The 19753-nt window shown below is 37.3% G+C and overlaps 1 protein-coding gene across 1 annotated transcript in view; it reads left to right on the forward strand.

Annotated features, from left to right (window-relative positions):
- The window catches only part of LOC131229905 (uncharacterized), a 95251-nt gene that overhangs the window by 26548 nt on the left and 48950 nt on the right, over nt 1-19753 (forward strand). Inside the window, exons 5-6 of the mRNA XM_058225986.1 lie at nt 7875-8039; nt 8726-8776. Coding sequence (XP_058081969.1) covers nt 7875-8039; nt 8726-8776 — 216 coding nt within the window. The remainder of the gene's footprint in view (nt 1-7874; nt 8040-8725; nt 8777-19753) is intronic.

Raw genomic sequence — 19753 nt, forward strand, 5'->3', positions numbered from 1 at the left:
TTTCCAATTCTTCACTATCCTCTTCAATATATTTTTCCCTTGCTTCCAACCAAGGTAGAAGCGGGTCGTCCTCATCATAAATATTGTTCAAGTTTATTGGATAGTAGTCGGTGTCATCGGCGCCTGTAATGCTCCTATGATGTCGTTGCATTCTTAGCCTCATGTTGTAGTGTATGAAGACAAGTCTATCCAACGTCCTAGTCTGCAATCTATTCCTATTCTTTGAATGAATAAGTGCAAAACAACTTCAGTTCCTTCCACAGCTAGAGTATGCTGTCTGGCTCAAAACTTTTACTCCATTTTTTTAGAGAGCCTTCGTACTTTCTCAGAAATTCATTTACCATTCGGCCGGTTGCAACCTAGATACTGCATACTGTGCAAGAGCATTTCCAAAGTTACCCTGGCGATTTTCAAATGTATCTAATTCATTCAACGCCTTTATTTGCATATCTAAGTTAGGCTCTAATCTCTTTATCACATTCTTTAGCCCGACATGAACTTCATTATCCACAACAAATGATTAGGCATATTTGTACCTAGGATTTAGGTAGTAACCTGCTGCATGAAGATTGTGATGGAGTTGTGTTATCTATCTCTTGTCGATCATCTTTCAATAAGACTCCCAGCTTATACAATCACATTGAATTGCTAACTTCGCCTTATCAACGACATTGTAGAGGAAGCCCATGGTAGGTGCTTCGTCGGTTTCAACAAGACGGAGTACCTTCATTAGTGGCTCCATCACCTTTAGGATCCTTTTGACCTTTCAATATTTGTTGTCCTGTATTGTGTTCACAACTTCAACCGGTGTACTTGATGTCTTCTTCCCATCTTTTGTGTTGAGTCAATCTCGAGAAGTGAACATCTCACTCTACTCTCCCCTATGCTGGTATAAACTCTCTAAGGCTATAAAGTTTGTTGTGAATCTAGTTGTTGTAGGCCTCAACAACTCTCGTCCCTTCGTGAACTTCACCATTATTGCGACTACTTGATTATGGTTGTAAATAAATGTCATCACTTGTCTTGCCCTTTCGACCATTTCCCTAACACTCTTCTTCTTTCCAATATCTTACAATATAAGATCAATACAATGGGCATCACATGGTGACCTAAATATGTGGTCTCTTTATCATCAGCTTATGGCCTGCGGCCTTATATGTTGCTTCGTTATCTGTCACAATCTGCACCACATTCTCCTCTCCAATCTCATCCACCACTTTATCCATTAGGGAAAAAATATAATTAGAATTTTTTGTTTAGGCCAAGGCATCAATTGACTTGTGGTACACAGTTCCTAAATGGAAGTACACCATGAAGTTGATCATGCTGCGTCTGGTTGGGCCAGTCCAACCATCGCACATGATCGTGCATCCTCTGGCCTACCATATGGGTTTAAAGGTAGCCACGTATGCTTTCACATCCGTATACTCTGCATCTGTTCATTTCCTCGTAATCTCCCTAGCCGTTAGAGCTTTAATTCATTATCTTGCTTCTGCTGTTGCATCAATTACCACTTGCCAGTATGGAGAATTGGCCGCGTTAGGAGGTATGTTGGCATGTATAAAATACTTTGTTGTTGCCATACCTAACTTCTCAATGGAAGTTCTACTTCTACTCCATATTTGTTTTATCTTCTTTTGTTTAGTTGATTCTTTCCTAAACAAGATTGGATCAATAGAGGGTCTTCTGTGCTTATTTACTTCTTCGACCAAATTTATAGGGGTATCATGTGAAAATGCCTCCCGTCGGCTCCCAAATATACGTCGTAATCCACCCAACCTACCCCCACCCCCACTTGTAGATGTAGTCGCACTCTCAGCTGCACTCCCACTCCCACTCCCACTGCCCCCCCTCTATATAGACCCCCTCATGCCAAATATGCGCTGACGTTCTCTCTTCACGAGTAAGACGCAAGTTCTCTCTCCTAACTATAGTTATTTCCCGATCTGAATATTCGTCATAATCAATAATATATTCATCATGAACGCCCATATATTCAGGGCCAAACACCTCCAGTCGGACTGCTTCCAAAATATCATCTTTCTTCTTCTGCCCAGCAACACGTTTACCCTTTGACTAATCCAAACTGGCTTCCATTAAGATTATTATCTCTTTTGGTACTCTAGTACATCCCACAACTTGACCCTTTCGATGTGGCAAATGTTGTTTGAGACGCATCATTCTACTAGTTGTTAGTTTGTCATAAAAGTTGCACTTCATTTGGTGCCTAGTACCACCTACCCTCTGACAATGTTGCCAACTAATATCCTTACCTCCTTGTTGGCTAGACCCAGACATTTTCTTACGTAGATATGACCTATGTGAGAGTCTACTCGATTTTCTAAGTTTAAATACAGTTTCTATAGGAGAATGAATTAATTAATTTAAATATCGAAACTTAATGTAAATATATTAATAAAATAAAGTTCAAACTTCTGAATCTAATCAATAAAGAAGAAATTATGTTCTAAACCCTAAAAAGCTTCAAAACTTGTCCAAAATAAGAAAATATAACTATAAAGTCACTAATCTGAAAATAAAAAAATACAAAAAATATATAATCAATTGTATAATCTGTTAAATGCACATTAATATGCTCTACTATAATTTTAATACATCATATTCAACCATTAAAACAAAAATACATTGAAAAAAATGATTTATTGTAATTTTTTAAAAATAGGCCGAAAATAGTCCAAAAAATAAAAAATAAAATCAGTAGCATAATTTGTTAAATGCACATCAATATGTTCTATTATCATTAACACATCATATTCAACTATTAAAATAGAAATGCATTTAAAAAATGATTTTTCGCAATTTTTTAAAAATCGGCCGAAAATAGTCTGAAAATTAAAAAAAATAAAATCAGTAACATAATCTATTAAATGCACATTAATATGTTCTACTATCATTAACAATTCATATTCAACCATTAAAACAAAAATACATTGAAAAAATAAATTTTTGTAATTTTTTAAAAATCGATCGAAAATAGTCCGAAAATAAAAAAATAAAAAATATATAAAATCAGTAGTATAATTTGTTAAATGCACATTAATATGTTATACTATTATTGCCACATCATATTCAACTATTAAAACAGAAATATATTGAAAAAATGATTTTTCGTAATTTTTTAAAAATCGATCGAAAATAGTCTGAAAATAAAAAAATAAAAAAGTTATAAAATCAGTAACATCTATTAAATGGACATTAATATGTTATATTATAATTGCCACATCATATTCAACTATTAAAACAGAAATACATTGAAAAAATGATTTTTCTTATTTTCTAAAAAATCGGCCTAAAATAGTTCGAAAAAAATAATATAAAATCAGTAGCATAATCTGTTAAATGCACATTAATATGTTTTACTATAATTAACACATCATTTCAACCATTAAAATAGAAATACATTGAAAAAAATGATTTTTTGTAATTTTATAAAAAATCGGTCGAAAATGGTAAGAAAATAAAAAAATATAAAATATAAAATCATTAGCATAATCTGTTAAATGCACATTAGTATGTTTTACTATGATTAACACCTCACATTCAACCATTAAAACAGAAATACATTGGAAAAAATGTATAAATACCTATTTTTGAAGATTTTTCGGAAAGTGGCCCATGGAGCTTTAAATCAACAAAATCCTTAAAATAATTTGTTTTGATCCTCAATTTCAAGCTAAGAGTGGTCAGAATTTGCAATAGAAGGGTTTAAGAAGAATTTGGAAGAGAAAAGTATTAAAAAAAATGTGAAAAATTGGAACTTAAAAAGCCAAAAAAAAAGTAGCCATTTTTAAAAAAAAATTATTAATACCCTGACCGTCATGGGGCAGTAACAGCCGTTATGGGCCGTAACGGCCATTACGAGTCGAAAAAAAAGGGGGTTGCCGTTACGACCCCGACGCGTAATGGTATCGACCATTACTCTGACGACCAATATGTAATCGATTTTGCATACCTTTTTATCTTCCCTTTTCAATTTGCTTTTGTTGATGATTACTAGATTTTGGATTGCGTGCTTATTGATAATGAGTGTCTTCATTCATGTGTCTGGTTTAAGAAGGCTGGGATCATTTGCAAGCTGGACCTCTAGAAAGCATATGACCATGTCGATTGGGCTTTCGTGGATTACATGCTCGATATATTGGGCTTTGGTTTCAAATGGAGGACTTGGGATCAGAGTTTGTGTCTCTTCCCCTAAATTTTCGATCTTGATCAATAATTCCCCTTTTGGTTATTTTAGGTCGACCAAAGGCCTTCGTCAGGGGGACCCGCTGTCTCTTTTCCTTTTTGTTATTGTTTTTGAAGCCCTTAATGGTATGATTTCTAAGGGTCAAGATACGGGTCTTCTCTCTGGTTTTGTGGTGGAAAATTTTCTGTTCCCAATTTCTCACCTTCAGTTTGCAGATGACACTTTGCTCTTCTGTGAAGCTGATGAAACTTCGGTGATCGATCGCGGGATGACTATTTGCTGGTTTGAAGTTGTTTCAGGTCTTAAGGTTAACTTAGTTAAAAGTGAAAAGTCTATGGGATTAATATTTCTCATGAGGTAACTATCTCGCTAGCCTCTTCCATTGGTTGCAAGGTGAGTTCCCTTCCGACTCTTTACCTTGGTTTGCCTTTGTGCACCGGTAAACCCCCTCTTCATTTGTGGGATAGATTGCTTGAAAGGATGGAGAATAAGCTTTCATCTTGGAAGTTGAATATTCCGTCTCTGGGAGGTAGACTAAACTTGATTAAGGCATCTCTTTCCAATCTTCCTACTTACCTCCTCTCCTTATTCCATTGCCCAAGATTGGTGATCAATAAAATCGATAAAATCTGTAGGCAACATCTTTGGCGGTTTGGGGATATGGGTGGTAAATTTCCTCTGCTCAGATGGTCTGAGGTGTGCGTCCCTTATTCTGAAGGGGGAGCCAATGTAAGAGACCTCGATATTATGAATAAAGCTCTGCTTGGTAAATGGGTTTAGAGATTTTCTTTTGAAAAAAATAGTCTTTGGATGCAGATAGTTGCGGCTAAGTATGGTTCATCTCCTTAGGGTTGCTGGACAAAGCAATCCTCTCTTTACTGTGCTTCTTCCATTTGGAAAGGTATTGTAAGGATTGCCCCTTTGGTGTTTGATAGATGCTCCTACTCGCTAGGTGATGGTATGAACATCAGATTCTGGCCTGATTGATGGGATGGGAACTCCATGCTCGCGGACTCCTTTCCCGGCTTGTTTGTGGCTTCCTCTAACCCAAATGCTCTAGTCTGGGAATGCTTCTATGAGCATGTTGGGGGTGGTTTGTGGATTCTCCCAACTAGACGTAGTCTGTCTAATTCCTAGATTCTTGAGCTTATCCAGATTATTTCTCATTTGCAACGGATTGGCCTTTCCCCTGGAGTTGAAGATGGTTTTAGGTGGTCTCTCGTGGCTTCAACGATATTCACTGTCAAATCCTTTTGCAACTTCTTGTCTGTGCCTGATATCTCCTCCTCCTTCCACATGGCCTCGCTGTGGTCCTATGACATGCCTCCTAAAGTGGTTGCTTTTGGCTAGTAGGAACAAAATTTTGATTATTGATAGCCTTAAAAGAAGAGGCCTTCCCATTCCAAATGTATGCTTTCTTTGTTTGAGGGATGAGGAATCAATGGACCATCTTTTCATTCATTGTCCCTTCTCCCTTGACATTAGGTGGAGTGTCTTTTGTCTGACTGGCATTTCCTAGTGTATGCGAAAGTCGATGGAAGCCTTGCTGTGCAATTGGAATGGGGAGTCGGGGGGTGGTTTTGGGAAAAAGAAGTGGAGGGTGATTCTATTGACATTTTTGTGGGCGATCTGGGCGGAGAGAAACAATCCTTGTTTCTGTAACATGAGCCTCTCTACGGCTGGAGTTTTCTCTCGAGTCCTATCTTTGTTTAGGGATTGGGCTCTGTGATATGCACTTGCGTTTTTGGGGATCGTGGGCCGCAGTTGTGGGACTGTGGTCGTTTGTTTTTGGGTGGGTTTTGTTTTTGTAGTTGTTTTCGACCTAACTTAATCTAGAGTATGGGTGCTAGTGAATCATCTTCTTTCATATATATATATATATATATATATATATATATATATATATATATAGAGTCATGCTCACCTACGCACGTGCGCACCTTTGCACATGTGTCATGGGTGTCTAATCTAAACGGTCCATGGGATGTGGAATCCCATGAAACCTCTAGGGACAAAATTTCACCCTGATCTAAAATTCTGGTGGGCCATAGCAAAGAGAATGCAAATCAAGGGAGGAAACCGTTTTCATTTTTCATGGCCCACCAAAGTTTTGGATCAAAGTAAAATTTGGGCTTGGGGGGTTTCAGGAGGTGCTGCTTCACATGGACGGTTCAGATTTTGGAACCACATCATGTATGATGGGTTCTCAAAAAAGTTCTCACCAGTTCCGTGCGAACTGGTGCGCAAGTGAGCATTTCCCTATATATATATATGTGGTTATGTTTATCCATAGTTATCTGCACCCGCCTATGCAACCTTATTTGGTTGCATCACAACCATTGAATCTTTCCATCAGATGTGGTCCATTGTTATCCTTTTATCCTACAGTATTGGGTTACTTTACCCATCACCTGTGATTATTCTTTGATAATTAGGGGCTACTTGGCCACTCGATCCATCGTGTCCAACAGTGTGAAGGAAGTGGGTAATGTGTCAAAATGTTAGCGAGTATAAATTGCTGTGAAGTGGGAGCAAGAGTGAGAAACCTGAGCAAAATTTGAAGCGGGAGCTGGCACCTGGATGGAAGGTTATTGCAACTTGCACTCAACTTTATTCTTGCATACAATAAAAGATTAATGTTGGTGAACTAGCAAATTTCTACTTTAGATTTTGTTAGGGTGGTGATAGTGATAAGTGATAACTTCTTTCTATCTGCCCGGTTCCAGATACCTTATTACAGCACTGGCTTTTTCATATACATCCACAATATGTATTTGATATTTCATTCTTGTTGAGTCTGTTCTTTCCTATAATTTTTGCTTCGAAGCAGTTACATTGACCAGGACTAAATGGCAATATGTGCTTTAATGGTTTAGGTTCTGGTATCTTGATGTGCTAATGTCATGATGTCCCAGCCTTAAATATATGTAGCAGTGTTTTAAATAGTGTGTAGCGTTTATCCTTTTGAAGTGTGCAGTGTAAGCTACCCACTTCTAGATTTTTAATTAACTTGCAATTGGTTGCATCAAATATCATGAAATTTCATGATATTTTGCACCAAATTAGACTGATAACAAAATTTCATGATATCTGGTGCAACCAAACACGATATAAAATAATAGGAAAAATAGGGCAAAGGTTAACTATAAAGATAAAGAAAGAGCAACCGAATTGGTTTAATACTGTTACTTTTATTGATTTTTATAAGACACTAAAAAGAGAAACTATATATATATATATAAATTATTATTGAAGAATAGAAAATTGTAACAAATCATTGGCAATGTAAAATGATTTCTGTTTTAGTGAAAAATAGCTTGTAGTGTAAGCTACATAGCGTATAGTGTGTAGCTTATGTAAAGTAGTATGTAGTGTAGGCTACATGCAACTTAAGCTATTTTTCATAAGCTACGTAGCGTTAAGTCTAAGCTAAGCTATGTAGCGTAGCCATTTAAAACACCAGTAGGAGTAGATTGAAAATGAAGATATGGTTCCCCAGAGATGACAGTTTCTAGGGATATGCTTGATCTTTATATATATATATATATATATATATATATATATCTCTATAACACTATATAACTATCAGTAAACACACATTTGCCATACTGTTTGATGAGTTTAACTAATAAGCATTGTAAGAGTTTTTTCCCCTTCTATCTTGCAGTTACACCTGAATCCTGTTCATGCAGTTGTGCAGCTTCGGCCATCAAGGGAATACCTGAGAGCAGGTAAGGTGCAGAAGAAGAATAATGTTACTGGAAGTGTAGAAGTTACAGCCAATTCAAATCTGATAACTAAAGAAGAGCCTGCAATGACATCACGTGCGCAGGTGAGTTCCATGTTTGCAACCGCATTTACATTTTTGCTTAGAAGAAGCAAACATTATGCAGGTTCGACTAGTTTATATTACAGATTTTGTCTGTGTTTACCTCTGAGGTTGTATCGTTTTTTTCTTCTCATGTAAACCTATACATGATGTTTCCTTACATGATTAATATGCAGACTTCCATTGCGTCTGGAAATTTAGTTTTGGATTTTGTTTATCATTTTTACTTGCTTCTTCATTATTGAAATACTATTTGCTTGTTCTTTCCTTGTATGTCTAATCATGTCATTGGGTGATTTAGACAAAACATGCTTGGAATTATTATGTAGACATAAATAGCATGGCCCATTATTTTATTGCTATGACAGGACCGACATCTAACTCTGATTTACCAATTTCTACCATGACGTACATCATTGATTCCATGAGCATCTTTTCTCCTGTAATACAATTAGGGTGCTTCCAGGAGTTTTTTCTGCCTTCATACTTTATCATATTCATTGACATGTGGTAAATGGAGACTTTTTTGATCCCATGTTTTCATACATTTACCTCTGTAAATCATTTCTTGCTTTCTTCTGCTATTTAGGCTTTGTTATGTTTTTGCTTCGTTAGCTACATAAGTTATTCTTCTTATCTCTTGTGCGAAGGGTTTCAATGTCTAAGTGTTTTGTCTATCATGTGTACAGGGCAAGCATGTATCAGGGGCAGCAAATGAGAAAAACACCAACGAAGAAGAGGTGTGTTGTTACAATTGAAATTAATGAAGCTGTTTCTTTCTTGGCACACATTATGAAGTTAGGAAAAGATCATTAGTCTTTATCTGTAAATGTTGTTGTTTAAGACACTTTTCTTATGCATTTAAGATCCAACCATTTGAATGCTATAGATTGGCTCTGATTTACTACCTTGAGCTTATAATTTCATTATTTAGATTTACTATGGGCTCTGGATTCTTGCTAGCACACGTTCAGATTGTGTTTTTTCTTTTCCTCAACCTGCAAAGTTAACATTCTAAAAACCAATTAGATTACTTATTTCCATTGGTTCTTGTTAGTTTAAGTGGATACTGATTTATCTTTGCAGGCTGTTGTTTCCATCAAGGCATGGTAATTAGGCTCAAACATTTGGGGCACAATGCTATATTGTGGGAGGATACTGATAAAGTGGAGGCAGGGGATGTTCTGGGTCTTGATTTATGCTGCCCCTCTCCATAAAATGAGCATTGCACATATACAGGATTAGGTGCCAAAAAATGTCTTTGAACCATCTTTTTTCTCTAATATTGAATTGGATGTTCATATATAGGGTAGCTCCATTGGTTTTTTTTTTTTTTTTTTTCCAGTTTTTTCTGTTGTCTATTTGTTTCTTATCTATTTCATATTAAGATTTTTACACTTCTGTACTAGTTCTGGATACTTATTTATCCTGTCTGGATTCTTTTTTGATAATTTAAAACAATCTTATAACTATTTTGATAAAGAAGTTAATGTCATGTGGAATGAGATGGCCGAGTGAATTAGAAAGTGATGAAAGGTGTTCAAGAGTATCTAGAGAAGCCACTTATATAGAAACTTGGTGGAGGAATGATAGTTTCCGGAAGGCAATTGGTGAGAAACGATCATGTTTTAAGTCCTGACACAGGACTAGAAATGATGAAATTTTAGAATAATATAGAAATACCAAAAAGAACGCTTGGTAGTAAGTGGGGCATATGATGATCTGTACTAGAGAATAGAGATGAGAAGGTGAGAAATATGCATTCAACTTGCAAAAATGAGATAGATGAAAGGTAGCGACCTAGATTATGTTAGATGCAGTAAGGGCCATGAGCAGAGTGTATTGGTTAAGGATGATGTCGACAATGAGGTGGAGAAGCTATTTCTGGAACTTTTAAAATGACGACCACTCTTAAGAGATTTGGAATAAAGGAATCATAAAATCAGATAAGGCTGGAAACTATAGATACTTTTGTCGGATTAGGATATCTGAAGCAAAAGAAGCTTTGAGAACGATGAAAATAGGAAAATCCCTAAGACTAGATGGTATACCAGTAAAGGTTTGGAAGCGTACATGAGATATTTGTTTATTTCTTTAACAATGTTGTTCAACAAGATTGAAAGATTGAAGAAAATGCTAGATAGATTGAGGAAAAGTACCATGGTACCTATTTATATGAATAAAGGAGACATAAAGAGTTGAACTATTGTGTGATTAAACTTATAAGTCATACTATGAAACTGCGGGCGAGAGTGTTTGAGCAAAGATTAAGGCATATGATGAATGTATCATAAAATCAGTTGGATCTATATGAGGAATGTCAATCATTGATGCTTTTTCCTGTTGAGATAGCTGATGAAGAAATATAGAGAGAAGGATCTCCATATGGTCTTTATTGGCGTAGAGAAATCATATGAAGAGATAACAATTTAGATCCTTTTACTTGATGCTTTCTGGCTATGCTCTGGGATCTGAACCAGTGCACTCTTCTTATATCTGGTCTTATGGTGCTCTGAAGAAGGTCACTGCTTTTGTATGGCTAGCTAGTTGGAATAAGATCTTTATTATAGAGTATAGACAATTGTAACGCCTTGAAAATCGGGGGTCGAGCAGATGCTCAACTCCCGAGTTCCAATGCATCACTTATGCAACATAGATAATGATGATTAAATGTTGTCTGTATTAGTGCATTAAACATGAATGAGATTATACCAAAACAACATATCATACTCTAGAGATAATTAGATTACGCAAGCGGAAGACTGTGATAAGTATATAAAGCATATAAGTGATTGTAAGTCCCCAGAGTATGAATGTCACCAGGTTAAATAATTACATGTATAGTTCCAAAATGTACAAAATGATAAAGTGTAATGTCATCTAATCTATATCCATGTAGCCCCGGTGACGCAACTCCAGGTCTATATAGACCCGCCAGAGAGTTGCAGGTAGGAGAACTCCTCGTCGTCGTAGAAGTCAGGCTCCGCCTTGTAAGCCTCGACATCACCTGAAACTACAACAGAGTCTGGTTGGTGTTTTAAAACACCGTCCCAGAGTGGGAGTGAGTGATCAACTCAGTAGAGCTATAAGGCAAAGGTTAACATGTTATCAATTCAGTCAAGCAGTAATGATAAAGCAATACATCAAACATTCCTAAGTACTTTGGTTAATGTAAGGATGGTATGTATTAATGATGTGTGCCCTCGCTTGCATTCCCTTTGCGACATCATCTCACGGTCGCGCATGCAACACTCTCGCTGTGTTCAACTCCAACGCCAAAGGCACATATAATGCGGTGCATGTGCGTGATTAGCCAAGTTCTTAATTAGACCTATTCATACAGTAGGATTGGGAAGCTAAGGTATCTCCCTTTATATCATTGATCCAAACAATGATCTATCTAGGGTCGTGTCCCGTATCGGTATCGGTTGGCGTAACGGTGACCTCCAAAACCGATACGGATACGGGGGCGTAACGGCCCGTAACGGCGCAAAAAAAAATTTTTGCCAAAAAAATATGAAAAAATATGGATTAAATCCGGAATATTCTAAGCATTCTAAATATGCATTCATTTATAAATTGGAACATATTTATGGTGGTGTAACGGTCCACTCTTTGGTGAGAAGTTGTATCGGATTGTCTGATGAATTTATGAACCAGATAACCTGAATTTGACTACAAAATTCATATATTTAATTTTCTAACTATCTACTATCAATGATAGATATATTAGAATGAATGTAATATGAAAATATCTTACATTTAGGTGTTTGCAATTATTTTTGAGGGCCAAAATTCATGCGTAAATAGAAAAAAATATATAAAAAAATATAAAATGGCACCCCAAATATGTAAAATGCACATTAACATGTTCTACTATGATTAACACATCATATGGCATCATTAAAACAGCAAAAGAATCATTAAAAAATGATTTTTCGAATTTTCAAAAAAAGGGCCGAAATAAATGCGTAAATAGAAAAAAATATAAAAAAATATAAAATGGCACCCCAAATATGTAAAATGCACATTAACATGTTCTACTATGATTAACACATCATATGGCATCATTAAAACAGCAAAAGAATCATTAAAAAATGATTTTTCGAATTTTCAAAAAAAGGGCCGAAATAAATGCGTAAATAAAAAAAAATATAAAAAAATATATATATAAAATGGCACCCCAAATCTGTAAAATGCATATTAACATGTTCTACTATGATTAACACATCATATGGCATCATTAAAACAGCAAAAGAATCATTAAAAAATGATTTTTCAAATTTTCAAAAAAACGGCCAAAATAAATGCATAAATAGAAAAAAATATAAAATATATATAAAATGGCACCCCAAATCTGTAAAATGCACATTAACATGTTCTACTATGATTAACACATCATATGATGTCATTAAAACAGCAAAAGAATCATTAAAAAATGATTTTTCGAATTTTCAAAAAAAGGGCCAAAATAAATGCGTAAATAGAAAAAAATATTAAAAAAATATAAAATGACACCCCAAATCTGTAAAATGCACATTAACATGTTCTCCTATGATTAACACATCAAATGGCATGATTAAAACAGCAAAACAACCATTAAAATTTGATTTTTCGAATTTTAAAAAAAGGGGCCAAAATTCATGCGTAAATAGAAAAAAATATTAAAAAATTATTAAATGGCACCCCAAATCTGTAAAATGTACATTAACATGTTCTACTATGATTAACACATCATATGACATGATTAAAACAACAAAACATATTAAAAAAAGTATAAATACCTATTTTTGACGAATTTCTGAAAAATGGCCCACCGAGCTTTGATTCAAAAAAATCTGTGATATAATGTGTTTTTATCTCAAATACCTAGCTAAGGTTGGTCGAAATTAGTAGTAGAAGGAGTGAAAAACAGTTTGGAAGCAAAAGGTTTCAAAAAAACAGCAAAAAACGAGCTAAAACAATGATCCATCTAGGGTCGTCAATCCTAGTTAGTCGCATACGATGGCAGTTCCAGGTCGCTACGGAGAGGCTCGTCACCTCAGCGCAGGCCTAGTTTATACTCGAAGTCACTACGGAAAGGCTCGTCACCTTAGCGTAGTCCTAGTGTATACTCGAGGTCACTACGAGAGGCTCGTCACCTGATCGTAGGCCGACAGCTCGAATACAGTGTCTCATACCACCGTATTTGGCTTACGAGTTTAGTTTGCTCACTAGACACTACGGGGAGGCTCGTCACCCCAGCGTAGGCCGACAGCTCAACCACGGTGTCCCATACCACCATGCCCGGCTCATGAGTCTTAGCGGATCGTGGTACCAAGGTTAAACGGGCTTTTCACTGGTAGGTTGGTACCTTAGATTCAAGCAATAGCGTCCATACATGGTGAACATACATTAGGTCAATCGGGTTACTTGACAAGCTCAACTGGTACGAGCGCACGTTGAATTAATTGACATGGAGCGCATACGCACTCCTCGTGTCTTAACCATTGCCGATAGTCACCGTACGACTTAGATTCATCGAACGTATCTGTCGTGGCTAAAACAGTTCGGCCACCGATCGTAAACCATTACCGATTGCCTGGACTACATCATAGCCCCAATCACACTCCAAAGCGATAGCATTCACATGTAATAGTCAAAGACAACATGTGACAACCAATCCAAATATAAATCTCATTTGAGCATTTTAACAAACACATAGTGTACATGTTATCATGCACAGGCATTTCAACCACAAAACACGTAGTAGCAATATAGGTTACGTAAAGGAAACTGTAACTATAGATAAGGGAATTGAGAATCTTATCTCAACCCCCACATTAAATACATTTGAACAAGCTTTTTCTCATTCAGGCATTTTATCAAACACTTAGACTACACATATCACATACATGTAATAAATTGGTTATAACGTATATTATAGCAAATTCTTTCACAAAGGCATTGCTACACGTACGACAATCATGTATTCTCGAACAACAATCATGGTAAGCACAAATCATAATTCCGTATTCATACAAACATTTCAACAAACACATGGAATGCATTAATTTCAACATAGTTCATATATATATGTAATACGCGGAAAACATCGCATCTAAGCATATGTGATAGCAATCAAGTCAGTCATAAATCATTAACTGACATTGAAAGCCTTGAAAACCATAACCTAAACATTTATAATCCGTACCTTTCGTCAGTAAACTCGTATCGAACTCAGTTCGAGTACTATGCCTTCGTCTACGACACAACGGCTACCTAAATCACGAAATAGGTTAGCTATTTCGCGGATTTATCTACTCAGACACTTAAAACAGATTAGGATTTGGATTTCTTACCTAAAAACGGAATTGAAATCGCCGGTATAGCGATGCAAGTAGGATGATTCAGCACGTGGAGTGGTGGGATTGAATCCTGGCAGCAAACCCCAACTCTCTCTCACTTCTCCTCACTTTCTCCTTCTCTTTTCTCTCTCCTCTCTCCTAGGGTTTGGTAATTCGTATGAAATAAGAGAGGGGTGGGTTAAGGCCCTTATATAGGCCCAGAATTGCTGCCAATGTTCCTAGGGCCACGGTATAGTTAGGTTATAGCCAAAAGTCGTCTGTTTCGGTCCAACGGAGCTCATCTGGAGGTCCATTTCCTGCATACGGTCCGGTGAAAGTTCCCTGACAATGGATCTATGTCAGGTTAAGTTTTCGGTCCGATCGGGTTTGTAGATCGACCGTGGAGGACCAATTTCAGTTCAATGGTCATCGCCACTTGATCAGGGCCACAAGTGCACTGACTTGTGTTGAGAAATTTTCCTGATCCAAGGGTGTAGTTGGGTCAAAATCTGACGGTCTGAAACCTTAAATTTGGCCTGCAAGCGAACGGCCCAATTCACTTAAGTTTGAGTTCACTTTCTAAAGATATTCACGTTTCTCACACACTTCGCTCCGGGCTCAAGTTGTGCGTTTGTGGATACTATTTGGACTTGATTTCCGAGATGGTTGTCAAACCCAGTAAGGCGGTCATAACTGTATAGTTTCGCAGTAATCGGACTTTCGACGCGCGGTCCAGGTCCGATACGGAGTTTCAAGATGCTCCCGAGAGCAACTGGGTTTTGAGATTGATCCTAGGTTTTTAGGTAATGTAGAGTTAGTGATTCTACTGGTTTTGGGTCTTGTAGTTCGTATAGAAAGCGATTCGAACTAATTTGCCGATTAACTTAGTTTAGTACTTAATCAATTTTCGTCTAATTTCTAAAGGATTCGGTTCTTAGTGATTTCTGCCTGAGGTGGTACTCGGGTTTTTGTACGGATTTTTCCGAGACGTTACAAAAATCTTCACAGACAAGGCATTCCCATAGTCAATGCTTGTCCTATATGTTGGAAGGACAACGAATTGGTAGATCATCTTTTGCTGCATTGTCAGTTTACTCAAGAGGTTTGGGTCAATTTTCTGTCGCTGTTCAGTAGAGGTCGGCAAAATGGACCCGATCGGGCGATCCGACCCAATTCGAACAGAACCAATGGCCTGGATCGGTCAGGTTTGGGTAAGATTGGTCAAATCCAAATGACAATCGGATTGGATTCGGGTAAGTAGCAAATCCGACCGAACTGAACCAAAATCCGATCTGTTTGGATCCTATCCGATTCGATCCGGACTGCACCGGGTGTGGTAACTAGTAAATTATAAGTTTACCCCTCCCTATATCTCATATTAGTAGGTGGATCCTATAAATTTTTTAACGGTGAAAAAAATCATTATCTCCGCTTCTATTTATGGTGTGGTCAGATGATCTTTAGATATGAGTCATTTTTTGGATAATGCTCTAAAATGATCTCTGAAAATAGATGAACAGTGTAGATATAATAAATACATCACTGTAAGGCTCATATCGGTCAGGTTTGGGTAAGATTGGTCAAATCCGAATGACAATCGGATTGGATTCGGGTAAGTAGCAAATCCGACCGAACTGAACCAAAATCCGATCTGTTTGGATCCGATCCGATTCGATCCGGACTGCACCGGGTGTGGTAACTAGTAAATTATAAGTTTACCCCTCCCTATATCTCATTTTAGTAGGTGGATCCTACAAATTTTTTAATGGTGAAAATCATTATCTCCGCTTCTATTTATGGTGTGGTCCAAATGATCTTTGGATATGATTCATTTTTGGATAATGCTCTAAAATGATCTTTGAAAATAGATGAACAGTGTAGATATAATAAATACATCACTGTAAGGCTCATGTAACTTTGATCTCCTTTGAACCGTTCGTACAACTCAGAGCTCGAGGAGCGTCAGTGCTCGTCTTTGAGCGACACGTACCAAGAGCAGCTGTATAGCTGGTGTTAGTTGGAAGCGGATTGCGTATTGAGTAACTCAGTAGGCTAAGCGTACTGAGTAAACTCTGTGGGGTCCACCGTGATTTATGTATTTTATCCACTCCGTCCATCCATTTTAACAGATAATTTAAGGGCTTGAGCCTAAAAATTAAGCATATCCAAACCTCAACTGGACCACACCATAGGAAACAATGTGAATTGAACATATACCGTTGAAAATTTATTGGGGGCCACTGAAGTTTTGGATCAAGCTTGTATTTGTGTTTTCCCTTCATCCATATCTGTGTGATCTTATAAACAGGTTGGATGAGAAATAAACATCACTGTGGGCCCTAGAAAGGTTTCAACGGTGGAAGTCATTATTCCAACTGTTTCCAATGGTATGGTCCACTTGATCTTTGGGTATGCTTAAATTTTGGTCTCAACCCCTAAAATAAGATGGAAAAACGGATGGACGGCATGGATAGACCAGATACGTTCACAGTGGGCTCAACAGAGTTTACCCATGGCGTGGATAAAATCCGATTTCGTGTTAGCTGGAGAGTGCTCGTCTTCTAGCGACATGTACCTAGAGGCTAGAGCAGCTGTATAGCTGGTGTTAGCCTGTACTTGAAGCTTCTTCAGGAAGTCACATGCATAAGCTTCTTCAAGAAGCTATGCATGTAGCTGGCTTGAGCTTTACTTTTATCCTAATGAGTAAACTATGTAGGGCCCGTCTTGAATTTTTTGGTTTATCCACACCGTCCATCAGTTTTTCCATATCAATTTAGGGGTTGATACTAAATTTTAAGTATATCCAATAATCAATTAGATTACACCATAGGAAACAATAAGAATAATAATTTCCACACCGTTGAAAAAATAACGATCTGAACCTTGTCCAATCCGATCCGACTCGATTTTCCTGACCGAGTTGGACTCAGATCGATTCAGGCCAGCAGAAGATCGGATCGGATCGAGTAAGATGGCCCGGACTCGGTACCGGATCGGATCGAGTTTGGGTTTGACCCTGCAAATTTCGAATCGAATTGGGTTGGGCCTAATCCGATCTGACTCGGTCCGATGCCCAGCTCTACTGTTCAGTGTGTCATGGGTCATGCCAAAGTTGTTACCCGAGTTATTGAGGGCTTGGCACAGGAGTGGTTTCGGCAAAACCAGGAATCGTGCTTGGTGGAATCTTTTGCTGATGGCCTTGTGGGCATTATGGTGGGAAAGAAATAACAGGTGTTTCAACAATCTGTCTGTTTGTGCTACATGGGTGTTTTTCAAGGCCAAATCTCTCATCATTGAGCGGGCAGCTTCTTTGTCCTCACTGAAGGACTGCAATCTGAATTGTTCCTCTTGGACTAATCTATAGGTGGAATCCTTATATGTTGGTTTGAGGGTTTGGGTGAAGGAAATTTGTTGTGCTTAAGACTCCTAGCTCCTGCGTAGAGCTGCTGTACACCACTATATTTTTGTTTTGGCATTTTGGGCGCTGTTTCTTTAATAAATAAATCTCTTCAATTTTCAAATTATTATTATTATTATTATATGATAGTGGAGAGATTGAGAAATGTTACTCATAGAATTAGAGCTGGGTGGATGCAGTGGAAATGTGCCTCTGGAGTTCCGGAAACACAACAATTTGGGATGGATGTGATAAAACATCTCATGGAATTGATGAGACTGCTGACAGAAAGAACATATTTTTCCATTGAAAAACAACCTGAAAATTAACTTCCAATGTGGGGAACTTGAAATTTTACTTTATAGATTTAATCCTTAACAAGTTTGTAGCAGAAATCTCCCAAAACCTGCTTTTTAGAAAAAAAAAAAACCCCTAAATTGAGCTGTTTTGGATGGTTAATTAGTTTATGCAGACTGGAGATTTTTTGTTCTTAAATATGGATATGGTTTGTGAATTATGGTGAAACTGTGGTATCTGATTTTTTTTTTTATTTTTTAATCCCTAAATTGAGCTGTTGTGGATGGTTAATTGGTTTTTGCAGACTGGAGATTGTTGTTCTTAAATATGGATGTGGTTTGTGAATTGTGGTGAAAATGTGGTATCTGAATCTGCATTGAGATACAAACTTGACCTTTTATTTGTATTGGATTTTATGTTTATTGTGTGTGACTTTAGACTTACATTATATACTTGAGGCCAGGTGATTGTAACTGGGGCTCAAGTAATCTACTTTAGTGTGAGAGGCGTGTAAGCAATGTAGCACCTTGTGTCTTGGGAGCTCAAATCTACCGAGAGGGCCTCAGTCATTTTAATATAAATATTGTATCTCTTTCTTTTTTAGGTTGGTTTACATGGTATTAGTGTAGGTCAGATCCTGTTGATTTTTTCTATTTGATTGATCGCTTCTTTGGCGTCCTTGTTTTCGCATTTGCCACACCTCCCATTCTCAACTCTCCATGCTCATCTTATCAGCCCTGAAGTCACTACCTCCAGCAAGAAACTTGGCATTGTTGTAATCGTGATCATCGTCGTTGTTGGAGAAGGTGGTCTTAGTGATGGATTGCTTCCAAAGCAGGGGCTTCTGCACAACAAAATTTTTTACAACATTTTCATTTTTTTTTTTTTTTTTGGTCATATATCAATTCTTCAATGTCACATTTGCTTGGTGGGGTGGTCGGCGTAGTTAAAGCCTTATGAGATTCTTTTCAGAACTGTTAGGGTTGATGTAGATGATGTCTTGGTGCTATGTGTTGGAGTTGGAGGAGCCATGGATCAAGCCATGGATTGCTGCCATACATTGTGGTCTACATACCTGAAATAAATGATTTCCAGCCTTGTTTTTGCTCGATACACACAAATTGTTCAACAAAATCTTGACCCAATCTGACATGGAAGATTTTAATCGACATTGGAACTTCATTTTTCCATTGATCGTTTCTTCAATTAATAGGCCTTCATTAACAGTTGAGGATATAGGTCGCTCATCTTGTGTTGCGTCTTTACATGCCGTTGTGGATGTTAGTCTCCCTCTCAACCGTAGTGAGCATGGTTCACTCACTTGTTTTATAGTATTGCAGTGTGATTTTGAGACAAATTTGCATGCAAATGACGGTTTGGTAGCTTGATAGTTGTCAAGTTCAGCTATGGTCTACTAGAGAAGATTCAGCAGACAGAGAAAGTTCAATTTAAAGGCAAGCTGCAATTGAAGATCTTGAACACCACCTCGTTGAGTTTGAGGGGCAGTGTTGAGCATACAAATTCAGCCTTTTATTATATTTTGTTTTATGTGGATTGTATTGTGACTTTAGTCCCATATTGGATGCCTGTGGGAAAGTGGGTTGTAACCTTTCTCTTTATAAAGGGTCTCAAGTTATCTAGTCTAGTGTGAGAGTGGTGGCAGCAATTGTAGCACTTTGTGCACCTGGGAGCTTTAT

Source organism: Magnolia sinica, chromosome 16, assembly GCF_029962835.1.
Source record: "Magnolia sinica isolate HGM2019 chromosome 16, MsV1, whole genome shotgun sequence".
Lineage (NCBI taxonomy): Eukaryota > Viridiplantae > Streptophyta > Magnoliopsida > Magnoliales > Magnoliaceae > Magnolia > Magnolia sinica.